The 19,361-nt window shown below is 47.8% G+C and overlaps 1 protein-coding gene across 2 annotated transcripts in view; it reads left to right on the top strand.

Moving 5' to 3' along the window:
• LSS (lanosterol synthase) overlaps nucleotides 1-11,736 on the top strand; it is a 29,127-nt gene extending 17,391 nt beyond the window's left edge. For both annotated transcript variants that reach the window (XM_055415622.2, XM_055415612.2), the window contains 5 exons: nucleotides 7,059-7,124; nucleotides 7,511-7,591; nucleotides 8,107-8,277; nucleotides 9,004-9,082; nucleotides 9,561-11,736. In XM_055415622.2, the coding sequence (XP_055271597.2) occupies nucleotides 7,059-7,124; nucleotides 7,511-7,591; nucleotides 8,107-8,277; nucleotides 9,004-9,082; nucleotides 9,561-9,692 (529 nt within the window). In that variant the 3' untranslated portion in view covers nucleotides 9,693-11,736. The remainder of the gene's footprint in view (nucleotides 1-7,058; nucleotides 7,125-7,510; nucleotides 7,592-8,106; nucleotides 8,278-9,003; nucleotides 9,083-9,560) is intronic.
• The last annotated feature ends 7,625 nt before the right edge of the window (nucleotides 11,737-19,361 follow it).

Genomic DNA, 19,361 nt, shown 5'->3' with positions numbered 1-19,361 from the left:
TTCACCACCTGGGAAGCCAGTTGTCACTCTTAGAGGATAGCATAATTGCCTGTGAACTACAGCAAATGATTGTGAACTCTTTCTACATAATACAGTTAAAATAAACCATATGCTTTTTGGAAATTACATTATGAGATTCTTGTGTCTACAGGTTCATCCTGGCGTTCTCTGCTAGAGTGGAAAGGACCGAACAGGCAGGGATGCAGGATCCCCACATAGCTGCTGAAGGGGGTCGCTCTCTGAGTTGAGTAGGCAGAATAAAGAGTTGAAAGATGGGAGAAAAACTTCTGAACTGGTGGCAGCTTCAACTATCAGCTGTGACTGTCTTTGAAAACTCCACCAGAATTCCCAGCTTTGCAAGTAGTTATAAGATTGCTCCCTGGCTGAAATCTGAAAAGACAAGGCAGCAAAGCAGGGGCCTATCAGAGAGTGGTTGCGCCTGGCTTTGAGGAGTTACAACTAGGGCAGGACGGGTGGTGTGGCTGTGCTGGCCTGTTTGACTGGTGCACAGCCCTTTGTTACTCAATTTGCTGTCCTATGAGAATGGTGATTTTCAAACATGTTGAGTCATTCCTTAGAAGAAATACAGTGTACATTACTGCCTGTAGCTTTGCATGTAAAACCATGGAACTGACTGAAAGAAAATTTTAATAAATGGACATATGTTTCTTTTTTTCAGAATGCATGCATTCTCTTTTGTACTTTATGAAACTATTACTTATATACAGATAAATGAATCTATAGCAAATCTATCTGTAAATTATGGATAAAATTGAAGGTGTACACGATTTATTTATATAGATATAGATAATATATGTATTTTCTTTTCTTTTACATGCTTATGATTCTTTTTCTTTAGAATTCCAGAAAAGACAGATTGATCTTTGTAATGGAAGCAGACCATTGGTTTCCAGAGGGTGGAGGGAGCATCAGGAACATAAGGACACATTAGGGGGACGGTTTGTCCATTGTCCTGAGTATGACAATGCTTTCTCAAGTGTATACATGAAGTAGAACTTACTAAATTATATACTTCACGTAATACATCATATGTCAATTATACTTCAATAAAACTTCTTCTAAAAAAAAAAAAAACTAAAAACACAGGTACCTGCATCTTTGCTAGGCCAAAGAAGAATGAAGTCCTTCACCATAAAGAAAAAGGATATTGAAGTAGGGAGAAAACAGGGATAGGTTAAAGGTCAGGAGAGTTGGGTTGCACCTCAGTGGGGCCCCACCAGCACTTTTCAAGGTGGGCTTGTCACACAGCCAGGAAATCCAGGCACTCTAGGACGAGAGGCACTGGAACAGGTAGAACATTGTGCCCAGGCCCTTTCAAGTGTTATGTCCCTAATCACAGTGCAGGACACACATCCCAGTCTCTGGGCGCGCTTTGAAATGGGCCTGTCCTAGACTTGCTAAGCCAGAGCCTGCATTTACATAACATCCCAGATGATTCTTAGATAGTTAAAGTTTGTGAACTGCTAACCCAAACTATCAGTACACAACAGTCTTTCTTTTTCAAAATTAACTAATTATAATGTTAATCATAATTCTCCAATAGTCTGTGACCAAAGTTTGAGAAATAAGAAGTTGCAGGAAGTCCTCCCACATAGGAGGAAGCTCTCTTGTGCTGTGCTATGCTTAGTTGCTCAGTTGTGTCCAACTCTGTGCAACCCCGTGGACTGTAGCCTGCCAGGCTCCTCTATCCATGGGGATTCTCCAGGCAGGAATACTGGAGTGGGTTGTTATGCCCTCCTCTAGGAGATCTTCCGAACCCAGGGGTCAAACCCAGGTCTCCTGCATTGCAGGCAGACTTTTACTGTCTGAGCAACCAGGGGAACCCGCCCTGGGTCCTGCAGATGCTCCAGGGCACATGCACAGCTGCCCGCCGGGCCCTGGGGTAGGAGATGGGTAGTGCTTCTGTGCTGACCTGAGAACAGTTACCCTCCAGTCCTTCAACAGTTGGCAGGCTTCCAGAATAGTCATGTTGGACACATTCTGCCAGAGCAGCTGTCGTCCTGGTGGGAGAGGGACCCCTGTTCTGCCTGCCCTGCCATCTTTCCAGGATCATCTGCAATTGATTTTTATATTGATTCTAGCTAGACAGTTTGCTAAACTTTAATAAAGTTTTTAATACACTTTGTCTTATATAGCAGTCTTAGGTTTACAGAAAGATTGCATAGAGGGTTCCTGTTTAGCCTCTTCCCTCCCACCTTGTTTTCCCTGTTATTAATATCCTGCATTAATTGGGTACATCTTTTTTTAATTTACAATTGATGAACCGGTATCGACACATTATTGTTATCCCAAGTCCACAGCTTACATTCAGATTCACTCTTTGCATTAAAAATTTTTTGGTACTAACATAATGGGTATCGTGATTTTAATTTCAGAATCGAATTGTTCATTGTGGTAGGAAAACAATTGTCTATTGTATATTAATCTTGTATCCTGCAACCTAGCTATAATTATTTAGTAGTTCCAGGAGTTTATTGGTTGAGTCTTTGGGATTTTCTATGTAAATAATCAGGTAATCTGTGAACAAAGGCAGTTTTATTTCTTCGTCCCCAACATGTATGCCTTTTATTTCCTTTTCTTGTCCTATTGCTTTAGCTAGCACTTCCCATATGAAGTTGAATAGGAGTGCTGAGAGTAGACATTCTTGCTCCTGATTTGGCAGGAAAGCATCGAGTTTCTCACCGCTAAATGTGATATTAGCTGTAGGTTTTTGTGGCTGCCCTGTATCAGGTTGAGGAACTTGAGGAACTTCCTTTCTGTTCCTAGCTTGCTGAAAGTGTTTTCTTTTTTTTTTCTTATCATGAGTAAATGTTAGATTTTGGTAAATATTTCTTCTACTGCTGTTTATTTGCTCATGTGATTTTTCTTTTTCTTTAGCCTGTTGATTTGATAGATTGCATTATTCGATTTTTCAGTGTTGAACCAGTTGTTTCAAACCTGGGATAAATCTCACTTGTGATATGTAATTCTTTTCATACATGATTGAATTGGATTTGCTAATATTTTATTGAGGATTTTTTAATGCCTGTGCTACTGAGAGATACTGATCTATAGTTTTCCTTTCTTACAATGTCCTTATCTGTTTTCAGTACGCTGTGCTCATCAAGTAAATAAGGCAGAATTCCCTGTTCTGGTCTTTGGAAGAGATTGTAGAGATGGTATAATTTCTTCCTCAAATTGTTTGGTAGAATTCACCAGTGAATCCATCTAGACAACTCTTTCTGTTCTGAATAATTGCTTATAGATTCTTTTGGGTTTTCTCTTAGAGAAAGCTTACAAATGACATATTTTTCCTTTCAATCCATAGGCCTGTAGTCCATTTTCTTGTTTCATTGCCCTGGCTGAGACCTTCAGTATTTTGCTTAGCAGAACTGGTAATAGTGGCATCTTTGTTGTATTTCCTGGTTTTGAAGGACAATGCTTCTAATATTTCTCCATTAAGAATGACATTTGGAAGCTTGCATCTGTGTCCATTAATGAACAGCCTGAAGTTTTTACTTTACCACATCACTCTTATCTGGCTGATTGAGAAACTACGTTGAGCTCCCAGAATGAACCAGGGAAAACGTTCCTTCCTCTTTCTATTCCCTAGAAGAGTTTGTGTAAGATTAGAATGATTGTTCTTGGTGATTTAGTAGACTTCACTTATAAAATGTCTATACCTGGAGTTCTTTTTCTGGGCAAAGTTTGTTTTTTATGCATATCTTTAGTAGTTGTAGGACTATTCGGGTCCTTTATTCTTGAGACAGTTTTGATAAGTTAATATTCTGAGTAATTTGTACGTTTTGTGTAAGTTTCCAAATGTATCTGTTTTTATTTTTTTCACTTTTTAATTTCTGCTAAAACTGGAGTCATACTACTCTTTTCATTGCTGATGTTATTTATTTGTTCCTTCATCCTTTGTACTAGTATCTCTTGCTGAGTGACAGTATCATGGCAGACTTGGTTGCTCAAAGCAACACATGTCTGTCACCTCGCAGTTTCCGTGGGTCAGGAGTTTAGGCACGGCTGAGCCAGGGCCTCTGCTCTGGATTTCCCTAGGTGGCTGTCAGGATGCTGGCAACGCGGGGGCCTCACCTGAGCCTCAACTGGGGTCTCCCCCAAGTGCATGCAGTTGTTGGCCTGTTTCCATCCCCTGTGGGTTGTTGGCCCCAGGCCCCATGTCCTTGCTGACTGCTGGCTGGAGCCACCCTTGAGTTCCTGCCGCATGAGCCTCTGTACATTGGCTCCATGAGAACCAGCAGGGGTGGGTCCAATAGCGCTAGGGAGTCCATCCTCCAGTCCATCCTCCAGCTGGAGTCAGTGACCATCAACTTGCAGGGTCAGCTGGCTACATGCAGGTTATGGGCCACCGCTCCCATGGGCTGAGTGCCTGGGGGCGAGTGAGCATTGTTGGGGGTGGGTCATCCTGAGGCTGTATGCGTACCTTCACCTCTAGCCTTTTCAGAGAACCCGGTCTTCTTCAGAAGTTAGTCCTGTGATGGATCTCTGCCCTCTGAATGTATCATTTTCTCTCTCACTTTGTGTTAACTTTAAGAATTTCATTTGTGTGACTTAAACCTATCTAACTCAAAGGCCTCTTGATGAAAGTGAAAGAGGAGAGTGAAAAGGTTGGCTTGAAGCTCAACATTCAGAAAACAAAGATCATGGCATCTGGTCCCATCACTTCATGGGAAATAGATGGGGAAACAGTGTCAGACTTTATTTTTTTGGGCTCCAAAATCACTGCAGATGCTGGTTGCAGCCAGGAAATTAAAAGATGCTTACTTCTTGGAAGGAAAGTTATGACCAACCTAGATAGCATATTAAAAAGCAGAGACATTACTTTGCCAACCAAGGTCCGTCTAGTCAAGGCTATGGTTTTTCCCACGGTCATGTACGGATGTGAGAGTTGGACTGTGAAGAAAGCTGATCGAAGAATTGATGCTTTTGAACTGTGGTGCTGGAGAAGACTCTTGCGAGTCCCTTGGACTGCAGGGAGATCCAACCAGTCCATTCTAAAGGAGATCAATCCTGGGTGTTCATTGGAAGGACTGATGCTAAAGCTGAAACTCCAATACTTTGGCCACCTCATGAGACAAGTTGACTCACTGGAAAAGAGTCTGATGCTAGGAGGGATTGGGGGTGGGAGGAGACGGGGACGACAGAGAATGAGATGGCTGGATGGCATCACCGACTTGATGGACATGAGTTTGAGTGAACTCCGGGAGTTGGTGATGGACAGGGAGGCCTGGCGTGCTGTGATTCATGGGATCGCAAAGAGTCGGACACGACTGAGCGACTGAACTGAACTGAACTGAAACCTATCTATGTCACTGAACCTGTTTTTGGCGACACTGATCCCCTTTGTAGATGCTTCTCCTGTGGGCTTGTCCCTGAGGTTTTCTCTCCATTTCCTCCTTTATTTGCCCCTTCGCTCTCCTCCTGTGACCTGTGATCGCTGTTCCTTCAGCCTTGTATCTCCTCTATGAACCATTTGTCTTTAAGTATTTTAAGGAAGATCATGCTCGTACTTATTTTATGTATTTTAGGGGAGACCATGCTCATATTGGGCACAATAAAGGACAGAAATGGTATGGACCTAACAAGCTGAAGATATTAAGACGAGGTGGCTGGAGTACACAGAAGACTGATATAAAAATATCTTAATGACCCAGGAAACCACAGTGGTGTGATCACTCAGCTAGAGCCAGACATCCTAGAATGCAAAGTCAAGTGGACCTTAGGAAGCATCACTGTGGACAAAGCTAGTGGAGGTGATGGAATTCCAGATGAGCTATTTCAAATCCTAAAAGATGATGCTGGGAAAGTGCTGCACTCAATATGCAAGCAAATATGGAAAACTCAGCAGTGGCCACAGGACTGGAAAAAGTCAGTTCATTCCAATCTCAAAGAAAGGCAATGCCAAAGATTGTTCAGACTACACAGTTGCACTCATCTCACATGCTAGCAAAGTAATGCTCAAAATTCTCCAAGCCAGGCTTCAATAGTACATGAACCGTGAACTTCCAGATGTTCAAAATGGATTTAGAAAAGGCAGAGGAACCAGAGATCAAATTGCCAACATTGTTGGATCATTGAAGAAGCAAGAGAGTTCCAGAAAAACATTTACTTCTGTTTTATTGACTATGCCAAAGCCTTTGAATTTGGCAAAGGCTTCCACAACAAACTGGAAAATTCTTCAAGAGATGGGAATACCAGACCACCTGACCTGCCTCCTGAGAAATCTGTATGCAGATCAAGAAGCAACAGTTAGAACCAGACTTGGAACAATGGACTGGTTCCAAATTGGGAAGGGAGTATGTCAAGACTTGCTCATTTAACTTATATGCAGTTATGTCATGTGAAACGCTGGGCTCCAGAACCACTGCAGATGGTGACTGCAGCCATGGCATTAAAAGATGCTTGCTCCTTGGAAGAAAAGCCATGACCAACCTAGACAGCATATTAAAAAGCAGAGATATTACTTTGCTGACAAAGATCCGTCTAGTCAAAGCTATGATTTTTCCAGTAGTCATGTATGGATGTGAGAGCTGGACCATAAAGAAAGCTGATCTCTGAAGAATTAATGCTTTTGAAATGTGGTATTGGAGAAGATTCTTAAGAGTCCCTTGGACTGCAAAGAGATCCAACCATTCAGTCCTAAAGGAAATCAGTCCTGAAAATCCACTGGAAGGACTGATGCTGAAGCTGAAACTCCAATACTTTGGCCACTTGATGAGAAGAACTGACTCATTGGAAAAGACCCTGATGCTGGGAAACATTGAAGGCAGGAGGAGAAGGGGACGACAGAGGATGAGATGGTTGGATGGCATCACCAACTCTATGGACATGAGTTTGAGCGAGTTCCAGGAGTTGGTGATGGACAGCAGCCTGGTGTGCTGCAGTCCATGGGGTTGCAAAGAGTTGGACTTGACTGGGCGACTGAACTGACTGACTGATGTTCAAACTCCTGAGGCGGCAGAGTGCAGGGTGAGGGCAGCAGGTGCACTGCTGCTTTGCTGGAATGGACATCGCGATGCCCCACTGTGTTGCAGGGAGACCCTCGAGCGGGGCCTGCAGTTCTGTCAGCAAAAGCAGAGGCCTGATGGCTCCTGGGAAGGGTGAGTGCTGCCTGTGGGTGCCGATGCCGGGGGTAGGGGTGGGAGGGGGGCACTGTGCTGCCCAGAAGTCTCTGGACATGCTCCTGGGCCTTCCCCCGCAGTCACTACTCAGCATTTCACTGGGCGGTGTAGCCAAGGGCATTGGTGGCCTGGTGGCTCCTCACCCACTTCCTCTGGGCTTGGTCTGGCTTGTGGAGCTGTCCTTGGAGGCCAGGTTGGGCGGCTCTGTCTCCGGGTTGAAGGCTTATGGATGTTTTCCTTGAAAACAGATGCAGCCCTTCCCTGCACTCCAGAGGGTGCTGGAGGTGTGCCTGCAGCCTATTGTCTGGTGCCCTGCTGTGACTGAGAACTCAGGGACCGGGCTGTTCCCCCTTGTCTTCCTCCAGCTCCTGGGGTGTGTGCTTCACGTACGGCACCTGGTTTGGGCTGGAAGCCTTCGCCTGCATGGGACACACCTACCATAATGGGTGAGTGCAGGCATTTGCCCTGTGGTGGGAGGGGGTCTTCTCAGCATAATACTCTGCTGGGGGGTTTCTTCCTCTGATGTTTGACTTTAGGGTTGTTTTTACGTGCTTTTAAACAGTGAGAGAAGATCAGTTTTCCAGAAAAATGTATGAGGTGCTGTGCTTCACTGGTCTGCAGAGCCTCCTGGCTCGTGTGGGGCAGGAAGCCTTCGGCCCTCTGCCCTCCCCCAGCTCACCTGCCCCACCCAAGTCCCACACCTGGGCTGGAGCAGGAGCAGCCACAGGCCAGGAGGCTGGTCAGGCTGGGTTGTGTCATGTTCGGGAGCCTGTCTGCAGTTGTCTGGTCATCTCCAAAAATCCTGTGATGCTGGTACCTCTGTCCCTTTCACCTCCCCTCTGGCACGCTGAGTGCAGAGGGGCCCACCCCTCCCTCTCCATTACCCAAGGAAGCCTGGCCAGGGTGAGGAGGGCTAGGGACCCTGCCCAGAGTGATGGCTCTGCATCTTCTGTCTCTGCAGGGCTGCCTGTGCGGAGATCTCCCGGGCCTGCGACTTCCTGCTGTCCCGACAGATGGCAGATGGAGGCTGGGGGGAGGACTTCGAGTCCTGCGAGCAGCGTCGCTACGTGCAGAGTGCCCAGTCCCAGATCCACAACACGTGCTGGGCTCTGATGGGGCTGATGGCCGTCAGGTGGGGGCTTGAGGCCTGTCCTGGAGCTGGGAGGAAGAACAGTGAGCCGGCAACCAGGGTGGGCACGGCAGTGGAGGGAGGGAGACCTATGGGCCACCTTGATAGGTGACAGGTTCATAGGACCAGGTGGTAGGTCCTGCAAAAGGCCTCTGAACAAGGTCAACGAGGGCACAGGGCTGTCAGGGCATGACTGTGGCAGCACCTGCAGCGGCTCTGCATCACAAACGTACTCAGACATATGAACACATGACACGCACACGCAGGGTCATGCACACGGGCGTGTACGCGGTGCCCCAGCCTGTGCCCCCTTTGGGTTTGGGGCCATTTGGAAACCTGCCTAAACCCCTTGGAGGAAGGCCAAGGGTGTGGGCAGGGGCAGACAGGCTGCACCCTGACCTGAACCATTGTGCCTCCTGGTGCCTCATCCAGCAGCGAGCGAGGTTAGGCCCCTGAGGACTGGTGGCCATGGCAGGGACAGCTCACCTGGCCACAGGTGGGCTGCCCCCCTGTCCCTTCATCCCTTCATCTCCATCCCAGTGGCATGCCTGCTCCTTGCGGTGTCTGGAGGACTGACTGTTCCCAGCAGGCCTGGAGGTTCAGGGGGTCCATCATTGGGCAGCGTTTCTCATCCTTGTCGCTGTGCTTGGCTGCGTGAGCCTGAGGACCCAGCTGCAGGGAGTCTCATGCAGGGGGGCGGCGGGAGTGTTCATTGCCCCTCTTCCCCAGGCACCCTGACGTGGCGGCCCTGGAGAGAGGAGTCAGCTACCTGCTTGAAAAGCAGCTGCCCAATGGGGACTGGCCCCAGGTATGTGTGGCTCCCCCCACAACAGGGTCCCACGCCCCTCACGGCCTGTGGGTGGGGTTTCACCTGGGGGGTTTGGGCATCACAAACCTCACCAGGGCTGGAACAGGTCTGTGATGGTGGCAGGTCATAATGGCCTGGGCCGGTGCACATGAGGCACTGGCTGGTGGCAGGGCTGGTGGTGTCAGGGAAGGGCTGGAGGAGAGAAGCTCACGGCCAGGACACCTTGGGCTGAACTGGTGGCCCCTCACTGAAAAGGAAGGGTGGGAGGGCACGGGGTCATGAGATCAGGGGAGGCGACCCGCCTTGGATGAGTCCAGATGAGCCTGTGAGGGGCCGCTGGCCCAGGCTGAGGTTTGCTGCAGGGCTTGGGGTCCTAGAGGTGGGGGGGTGGTCGGTCCACCTGCTGAGGTCTGGGTCCGGTTCAGGGAGCTGTCCTCCACCTAGTGGAGCCTCTGTGTTAACCCTTGTGTCCTTTCAGGAGAACATCAGTGGAGTCTTCAACAAGTCCTGTGCCATCAGCTACACTAGCTACAGAAACGTCTTCCCCATCTGGGCCCTCGGGCGCTTCTCCCGTCTGCACCCTGAGAGCGCCCTCGCTGGCCACCCTTGAGAGCACGCGTGCGGGTGCCTGGGCGGGTAGGGGGGTGCTGGTCTCACGAGTTCCAGGGGAGGGTGGGGCGGGGCCTTCAGCTGGTGGAGCAATTTCTGGCTAGAGGAGCACTGGTGAAGGGAGTGACAGGATGAACCTTGACGCTGGAAACAGCGCATTGCGTTCGTGGAACCACCTGGAGCGGTACCTGGCCTAGCTGTGGGCAGGGCTGGGAGCTTTCCTGACCAACCGCTGAATTCAGGAGACCAGCGGCTGTGCCTCGTGCGCATCCTGCTGCGCGCTGTCGAGGGCCAGCTCTCCCTGCCTGTGTCTCTGGCTGAGGGATGTGCTAGTCTCCTTATCACCCCAGCAGGAGAGGCTGGGCCTCGCTGTACCGAGGCCGGCTGGGCTCTCCGGGATTGGGGACCAGACTTGGTGAGTATCCAGGGCTGCCCAGAGGAGAGCCAGATGCTGCATGCTGGCCCTGCCCCAGGTTGTGGTTCAGCCTGCTTGTGGAGCGCCAGCATAGCTACCTTCAGAGATTAGCTGCTGCTGCCGCTAAATCGCTCCAGTCATGTCCGACTCTGTGCGACCCCATAGATGGCAACCCACCAGGCTCCGCCATCCCTGGGATTCTCCAGAGATTAGACTTGTCTCCTAATGAGGAAAGTAGGAACCTGAGCTAACTTGGGTTGAGGGGTCGTGAGTGGCCCCACATGGGGACGACCCTCATGCCCCCTCCAGGGTGCTGCCTCTCAGTTCTCCTCTGGCTTCTAAATGCCTCTGGTTTGGCATGTGTGGACTTCGGGCTCAGGTTGGAAAGTCTGAGTCCTGGAATTGCTTCTGACCTACAAGGATGGGCACCTCACACAGGTAGAGTTCCTAGGAGTGTGGCTGTGAAGGACATAGAGCTTTGACGAGGGCCAGAACCAGGCCTGGTTTAACCCCAGGGCCCCACCTGCTTCTTGCCCACCCCAGGGCTGGAGGGACCCATAGAGGTGCCACCTCCCCTTGTGGTGGCTCCCCCAGCCAACTGCTCTCCCTCAGACAGCCAGAGCCGCCTGGATGCCCCCCTGTTCCCACCATTCCTGCCGGGAACCCCGAAGGTCTCTCAGAGGTTTGCACCCTGTGGCCTTGCCTCCGCTGGTCCTGGGACCCCCAGTGCTGTCCCTGACATCTGTCTGGGGCTCGCCTGCCAGGAGCCTTTTCCTGAGCTGCCCCCTTCTCCCCTCCAACGACCCCAGGTTGTGGTCCTCCTGCTTCAAGCCTCGCAGGGCCTGGGCACAGGTAGCCAGGCCGGTCCTGCTGCTCTACCAGCTGCCCCACTGGCACTAGTGGTATTTAGCCATGCTGGTTGAATGTCAGCACTCTCTGCAGGCACTTTTAAATGAGTATTTATGTTGCTGAAGGTGCTGTGCTGGACTCTTTGGGAATCTGTCCAGTTTGCTCTTGTTCCAGCAGCAGACAGTGGTTTACCAGTTTGCTCCTCGCAGTGGCCACTGCCAGGCATGACCGAGTCACTGGACAAAACACTAAGCTTCCCGAAAAGAAATGAACATCCACCTCTGTACTGAAACATTATTGGAAGCCACCTATCTCACCAGCTACCTTAGTACTCAAATCCAGCCCCTAGGCAGAGGCGTGTAGTGCTCTTGTCTTGTCCTGGAAGCAGTCATGGACTCGGGCCCTTGACGCCCCGTGGTGGACACTGGAGTACCACCCCTCAGTCTCAGGGAAAAAGGAATTGCGCAAGATAAGCAGGAGGCACTCTAGTTATCTGAGGGAGAAATACTTGCCTCAGCCTGATTAAAAATCAAGTTCTCTATCCTGGGTGAAGGATTAATGGGTCTTGATTCATACTGTTTTTCTTTTGGTTATCGGGAGCAAAATCTGAATGTTCACCAGGACATAAACCAGATCTGACCCTTTGAGGGATTCTCTAACCAGAAGTGCTTAACGCATAATAAAAATGTGCCTCCAAGAAAGTACTTTCCTTACTGAGCATAACCAATGTTGATACATAGATCTGAATTTTTTTCTGGTAATAAAAATGTTTAAAAACTGATGGCATCAACTGTGGCTTCTTCATTCTCTCAGCTCTCAGCAACTGATTACAGGTTAGTTGGCTGGCTTGATTTAGTTTTATCTCTCCATCTGCAGTAAAAAGTTTTATTTATAACTCCCGTTGTTTAAAAAAGAAAAGGTTAGATGCATAAGATAAGGGGACATGAAGGCCAGAAAGTCAATGGGAACTGGGAGAGATGTTACTTGACTTGCTTGGTGTTGTCAGCCTCCAAGCTCCTGGCTCGTCTTTCTCCTTGCTTGTGGGGAGGGGGTGTTTGAGTTCTTCTCTTCTCCATAAGGTGTCTGGGTCACAGCAGGGTCACAGGAACTGCCCTTGGAAGTGTCCATGTTGGAAGCTAGAGACACAGCTCTGGAGATCTCAGGAAACTTCCTAGGGGCCGTGGGGCAGCCGGTCTTGACATTGGTTGTGTTTTTCACTTGGAATTTCTGCTGCTGTTCTACAGACCCTCCTTTCTCACTCACGGTTAGGGTGATACTGGTCACTTCAGAGTTAATTGTGTTCTTTAGTGAAAATGATTCACCCATTAGTTTCCATGAGCCTATTATTGGTACATGACTTCCAGGCTTCCTCATGGGAAAGTGCCGCGCAGGGGTTGTTTGAGACCCACATTGCCATCACTGCAGAGCGGCTGCTTTGGTGGCTTCAGGCTGACTTGGGTCCCTGCCCCACAGCCAGGATATTCATGGGTGCAGGACAGAGCGAGCCTTCGACACCGTGTTCCCTGACACCGCCCCATTTCTCAGGAAGATGGCGGAGGAGGGCCTGCCCTCGGGTCTTCCAGGAATAGACGGGCACTGAAACGCCCTGAAGGTGGCCAGAAGACATAAAAAATTGAGCAGAGCTTCAGTGGCCTGTTGGATAATAGTGAGTGGTCCACCCTGTGTAATCTGAGTCCTAGGAAACAGGAAGGCAGCAAAATACTTAAGTAACCATGGCTGAAATTTCCCCAAATATGTGTAAGCCCACATTATGAAGCTCAACCCACATGTAGCAGGATAATCACAGACCAAAAAGCCCAAGCAAAACTCACTTCAAGGCTCCTGATAATCGATGATGAAAACTAAGGATGAATACAGCTTAAAAGCATGCAAAACAGGCAAATTAGGCTTCCCTGGTATCTCAGTGGTAAGGAATCTACCTGCCAATGCAGGAGACACAGGTTTGATCCCTGATATAGGAAGGTCCCACATGTCGCAGAGCAACTAAGCCCGTGCACCACAACTGTTGATCCTGTGCTCTAGAGCCCGGGAGCTGCAACTGCTGAAGCCCGTACTCTAGAGCCTGCAAGTCACACCCACTGAGCCCACATGTCCTAGAGCCCATGCTCCACAGAAAGAGAGGCCAAGGCAATGAGAAGCTTGTGTACCACTGCAACTACAGAGTAGCCCTGGCTCACCACAACTAGAGAAAAACCCCAAAAGCAACGAAGATCCAGCACCGCCAAAAAATAAACAGGCATTTTATATATCAGTGAGCAAAGACAAGAATGACAAAATGACTTATCAGGAGAAGAGCACAGTGAAATGACTTCTTCAAAGTGTCAAAAGGAAAAAAAAAAAAACCCTTAAATTCTGTATTCAAAGAAAATAGAAATGAAAGCAGAGTAGACCTTTTCCAGATGAACCAGCGCTAAAGGAATTGTCCAGCAGCCTTGCCTTTGAGAAGTGTTAGGTGGTTTGGTGCAGGAAAGAGATGCTGGATGGAAATTGATGTCCAGAGAACGAAAAGCACCAGGTGGTGTGTGGTAAGGGTAGAAGACTTCCCCCCTTTGTCTAAAACACTTTTTCTTTAAAATTAACTTTTAAAATAAAAAATAATAATGGTGTTTTTGACATAAGGAGAAGTAAAACATATGACAATAACAGGATGTTAAAGGTGGATGGAGGTTCCCACCTGTATATGAAGTGGTTTATTGCCTAAGGGACTAGATCTGATAGAGTGCCAATAAACTATGGACGGAGGTTAGACATTGTACAGAAGACAGGGATCAAGACCATCCCCGTGGAAAAGAAATGCAAAAAATCAAAATGGCTGTCTGGGGAGGCCTTACAAATAGCTGTGAAAAGAAGAGAAGCGAAAAGCAAAGGAGAAAAGGAAAGTAATAAGCATCTGAATGCAGAGTTCCAAAGAACAGCAAGGAGAGAGAAGAAAGCCTTCCTCAGCGATCAATGCAAAGAAATAGAGGAAAACAACAGAATGGGAAAGACTAGAGATCTCTTCAAGAAAATTAGAGATACCAAGGGAACATTTCATGCAAACATGGGCTCGATAAAGGACAGAAATTGTATAGACCTAACAGATGCAGAAGGTATTAAGAAGAGGTGGCAACAATACAGAGAAGAACTGTACAAAAAAGATCTTCATGACCCAGATAATCACAATGGTGTGATCACTCACCAAGAGCTAGACATCCTGGAATGTGAAGTCAAGTGGGCCTTAGAAAGCATCACTACGAACAAAGCTAGTGGAGGTGAAGGAATTCCAGTTGAGCTATTTCAAATCCTGAAAGATGCTGCTGTGAAAGTGCTGCACTCAATATGCCAGCAAATTTGGAAAACTCAGCAGTGGCCACAGGACTGGAAAAGGTCAGTTTTCATTCCAATCCTAAAGAAAGGCAATGCCAAAGAATGTTCAAACTACCAGACAATTGCACTCATCTCACACGCTAGTAAAGTAATGCTCAAAATTCTCCAAGCCAGGCTTTAGCAATACATGAACCGTGAACTTCCAGATATTTAAGCTGGTTTTTAGAAAAGGCAGAGGAACCAGAGATCAAATTGCCAACATCCGCTGGATCATGGAAAAAGCAGGAGAGTTCCAGAGAAACATCTATTTCTGCTTTATTGACTATGCCAAAGCCTTTGACTGTGTGGATCACAATAAACTGGAAAATTCTGAAAGAGATGGGAATCCCAGACCACCTGACCTGCCTCTTGAGAAACCTGTATGCAGGTCAGGAAGTACAGTTAGAACTGCACATGGAACAACAGACTGGTTCCAAATAGGAAAGGGAGTACGTCAAGGCTGTATATTGTCACCCTGCTTATTTAACTTCTATGCGGAGTACATCATGAGAAATGCTGGGCTGGAAGAAGCACAAGCTGGAATAAAGATTGCTGGGAGAAATATCAATAACCTTAAATATGCAAATGACACCACACTTATGGCATAAAGTGAAGAGGAACTAAAAAGCCTCTTGATGAAAGTGAAAGAGGAGAGTGAAAAAGTTGGCTTAAAGCTCACCATTCAGAAAACAAAGATCATGGCATCTGGTCCCATCACTTCATGTGAAATAGATGGGGAAACAGTGGGAACAGTGTTAGACTTTATATTTTTGGGCTCCAAAATCACTGCAGATGCTGATTGCAGCCAGGAAATTAAAAGATGCTTACTCCTTGGAAGCAAAGTTATGACCAACCTAGATAGCATATTAAAAAGCAGAGACATTACTTTGCCAACCAAGGTCCGTCTAGTCAAGGCTATGGTTTTTCCCGTGGTCATGTATGGATGTGAGAGTTGGACTGTGAAGAAAGCTGATTGCTGAAGAATTGATGCTTTTGAACTGTGGTGCTGGAGATGACTCTTGCGAGTCCCTTGGACTGCAAGGAGATCCAACCAGTCCATCCTAAAGGAGACCAGTCCTGGGTGTTCATTGGAAGGACTGATGCTGAGGCTGAAAGTCCAATACTTTGGCCACCTCATGTGAAGAGTTGACTCACTGGAAAAGACTCTGATGCTGGGAGGGACTGGGGGCAGGAGGAGAAGGGGACGACAGAGGATGAGATGGCTGGATGGAATCACCGACTCAGTGGACATGAGTTTGAGTTGGTGATGGACAGGGAGGCCTGGCATGCTGTGATTCATGGGGTCGCGAAGAGTCAGACACGACTGAGCGACTGAACTGAACTGACGATGAGCAAAAAAAACCTGCTGTCAACCCTATAGTAAGCCACTAAAAAAGAGGTACAACTAGTAAACTAAGAAAGTAGGTAAAATGACCCAAAAGAAGATGAGAAAAAGAAAAAGAACAGATGGGACAAATAGAAAGCAAGATAATAGACTTAAACCCACTCTTTTGCACTGAATTGCAGCCCTCTCTGTTGATATGATAGGGTTCTCGGGTAGCTCCAGTGGTAAAGAATCTACCCGCCAACGCAGAAGATACAAGACTCGGGTTTGATCCCTGGGTCGGGAATATCCCCTGGAGTGGAAAATGGCACACCCCTCCAGTATCCTTGCCTGTAAGATTCCGTGGGCACAGAAGTCTGGTGGGTTACAGCGCATGGGGTTGCAGGAGTCAGCACGACTAAGAGACTGAGCACAGTAGCATTCACATGATGCTGCACCTGGAGACGGGGCCTTTAAGAAGATAAGTTAAATATGGCTGTAAGGCTGAGCCCCTGATTCAGAAGGACTGGTGTCCTTGAGAGAGACACACCGAGGTACACGCTGAGGAAAGACCGCATGCAGACCCAGGCGGGCCGTTGTCTGCACGCAATTGCCATAGGAGGGTCCAGCCCTGCTAAGACCCTTGCCTTGGACCTCTAGCTTGCAGAACCCTGAGAAAATTAATTTCTGTTGTTTAAGTCACCCCGTCTGTGGTGTTTTGTTATGGAAGCCCCAAACACTAGTCAGACATACACCACCAATTCAAATAGTTGTACTGACTGTAAAGGGCTAAGCATTCTGGTTAAAAGGCAGGGATTGTCATGTTGGATGAAAAGCATGACACATCAATGTTGTCCATTAGAAATTTCTATTTTTTTTTTTTTTTGTAAAATTTATTTGGCTTCATTGGTTTTAGTTGTGGCATGCGGGATCATTGTAGCTGCTGGCAGCTTCAGTAGTTGCACCACTTGGGCTCTCTAGTTTGTAGTGTGTGAGCTTAGTTGCTCTGTGGCATGGGACATCTTAGTTCCCTAACCGGGATGGAACCCATGTCCACTGCATTGCAAGGTGGATTCTTAACCACTGAACCACCAGGGAAGTCTCCATAAGAAATTTTTAGTATAAATATACAGGATAAAGGTGAAAGTTTAGGAAAAAATGTGTAATGAAAACACAAATAAGTTAAAGTGCTATATTAGTGGATTTCAGGAAAAGGGATAGTATCAGAAATAGAGACATTTACTAATGATAAAAATGTCAATTCAAGAAGAAGGCTTAGCAATCTTACATGCATGTTTAACAATAGAGCTTCAAAATGAAGCAAAAGCTGGTGGGACTACAGAGACAATTAGACAAATACACGATTAAAATGGGAGATTGCAGTACTTGTCTCAGCAGCTGTAGACAAAACCTCCAACCAGCTTGAGTAACCACATTTATATAACATAGAATTCTTTCCGGTATGTATTCACTAAGATAGGCCATGTGCTAGGTCAGGAGACAAGTGTCAAATTCCAAAGGATTGAAACTGTACAGAGTGTACTGTGACTGCTGTGGAGTTAAGTTAGAAATCAGTAATAAAAAGTCTTGGATAATCCCAAATATATGGAAATGAAACAACATACTTCTAAATCAGCTATAGTCAGGCTTTCCTAGTGGTTCAGCGGTTAAGAATCCACCTTGCAATGCAGGGGACATGGGTTCGATCACTGGTCCAGGAAGATCCCACATGCGACCGGGCAACTAAGCTTGAGTGCCACAGCTTCTGCAGCCTATGCGCCTCGAGCTGGCGCTCCATATCAAGAGAAGCCACCTCAGTGAGAAGCCCACACACTGCAATGAAGAGAGTAGCCCCCAGCTAGAGAGCTCTTGTGTAGCATCAAAGACCCAGCACAGCCAAAAATAAATACATAAAAAATAAATCATCTATAATTGAAAGCACAAGGGGAATTAGAAAATATTTCAAACCGAACAAAAGTAAAAATGTAATGTCAACATTTGTGGGTTGTCACTAATGCAGTGTTTAGAGAAATATTTACAGGCTTACATGTTAGTGATGAAAATTAGGCTTCCGTCTTAAGAATCTTAAAACCAAAGTAAGTGGAAGGAAGGGAACACTGGACAGAAGAGTGGATGTCAGATGCTGCAGAAAACGTACAAGAAGATCAATGAAACCAAAAGGTGATGCTTTGAGAGAAGTTAACAGGCCTCTAGTCTGACCAAGTGAAGAACCTGCGTTGGGACTGCACATGGTCCATCAGTACAGATGCTGCGGAAGTAAGCCTGCGCCCTTCTCCCTGGCTCATGGTGGTCCCACCACTCTGCTTCCTGTACCTGCTCCTGCAAAACCCACTGGCACTGTTGCTGCACTTTTACATTTGGCTTTTCTGCCTTGGTTGTACCTCTTTGTGCTCAGAGGTGTGAGGCTTCAGAGAGGGTAGCACGGAAATACGAGCTGTGTGACGCCTGTAATTCCACAGTGTAGATGTGGTGGACAAATTCCTCAGCAGCCACAACTGTCGTCTAGATGGGAATGAGAAGAAGTGGAGACGTTAAGTAACTTTATTGATACCTAAAAAATTAGATCAGACACTTTCCCGGAAAGAAACTCTAGGCTCTCATGGCTTTGCTGGTGAATTTATCAAACGTTTAAGAGAGAAGTAGCAATCTAACACAGCATACAGAGAAGAGAGGAGGGAACCCTTTCCAACTCATTGTATAAGATCAATACGACATTGATAATAAACAGGACATTAGAAAAAAAGGAGCTACAGATCAATTTCCCTCATGAATATAGAAAATGCTTAAAATATTAGCAAGCTGAATGTGATGTGTTAGAAGGGAACTGCATTATGACCAGGAAACTGGCAGGATGCCCCCAGGTCCATGGCTGAGAGGGTTTTCTTGGAGTGGGAAAGAAAATGGCATTTTAAATGTGAGGGGAGGGGCCAGCGGAGTGGAGCTACTCATGCCCCTCTGCCCGATTCTCGAGTCTGGTAGGGCACTGCCTCCAGCCTTCCTGAATGGGCGCCATCCGTGTTTCCACTGTCCCATCTGCAATGTCTCAGGATGTGAGAGGGACGGTTGGGATTTAGTATCATTTCTCCACAAGCCCCACCCAGGGCTCTGTCTTCCTGTGGTGACCTTGCACTAAGTTACTAGTCTGGGGGGAGTCAAAGCTGTGTTCTGCTGGGGGCTCCTCCCACCCCACCCCAGCCCTCGCTGCCAGGGGGAGCCCTAGACGTCAGCAGGAGGGGAGAGAGGACTTGATGCTCCCGCTGGGGCTCGTGTCCTCAGGAGGAGCAGGCCTCTCTGCTGCCCGTGGGGCTAGGAAACTGCTGACTTGGTGTACCTCCCAGGTAGATAGTTGGGGGCGGGGCTCACGGAGGTCACACTGCTTGAGGACTGGAACCTGGGCAGGACTCTGCGTGGGGTTGTCCAGATGGCCCTGTGCCCTGGCTGGGGGTCCTCAGGTCCAATACCGGTCAGTGTCCCAGATGCTTAGTGCTGGCATTTAGATGTGCTGCCGGGACCCTGAGGACCAGGGAGTGCAGTCAGCAGGTGGCCTCTGACTGCCAGCCCCCTAGAGCCCGCCAGAACTCCATGGGCTGTGGGGGCAATTGAGGGGCACTCCCCGGCCTGTCTCCCTTCTGCCCACGGCCTCTTCTTCCTCAGGCGTGCATCCTAGGGGTACGTCATCCACATCTGCAGGTCAG

This window comes from Moschus berezovskii, chromosome 1 (genome assembly GCF_049115385.1).
Source record: "Moschus berezovskii isolate FMDL1 chromosome 1, NW_MosBer_1.0, whole genome shotgun sequence".
NCBI classification, from domain to species: Eukaryota; Metazoa; Chordata; class Mammalia; order Artiodactyla; family Moschidae; genus Moschus; species Moschus berezovskii.
Note: the sequence above shows the minus strand (reverse complement) of the source record. Positions and strands in the feature narration are given on the sequence as shown.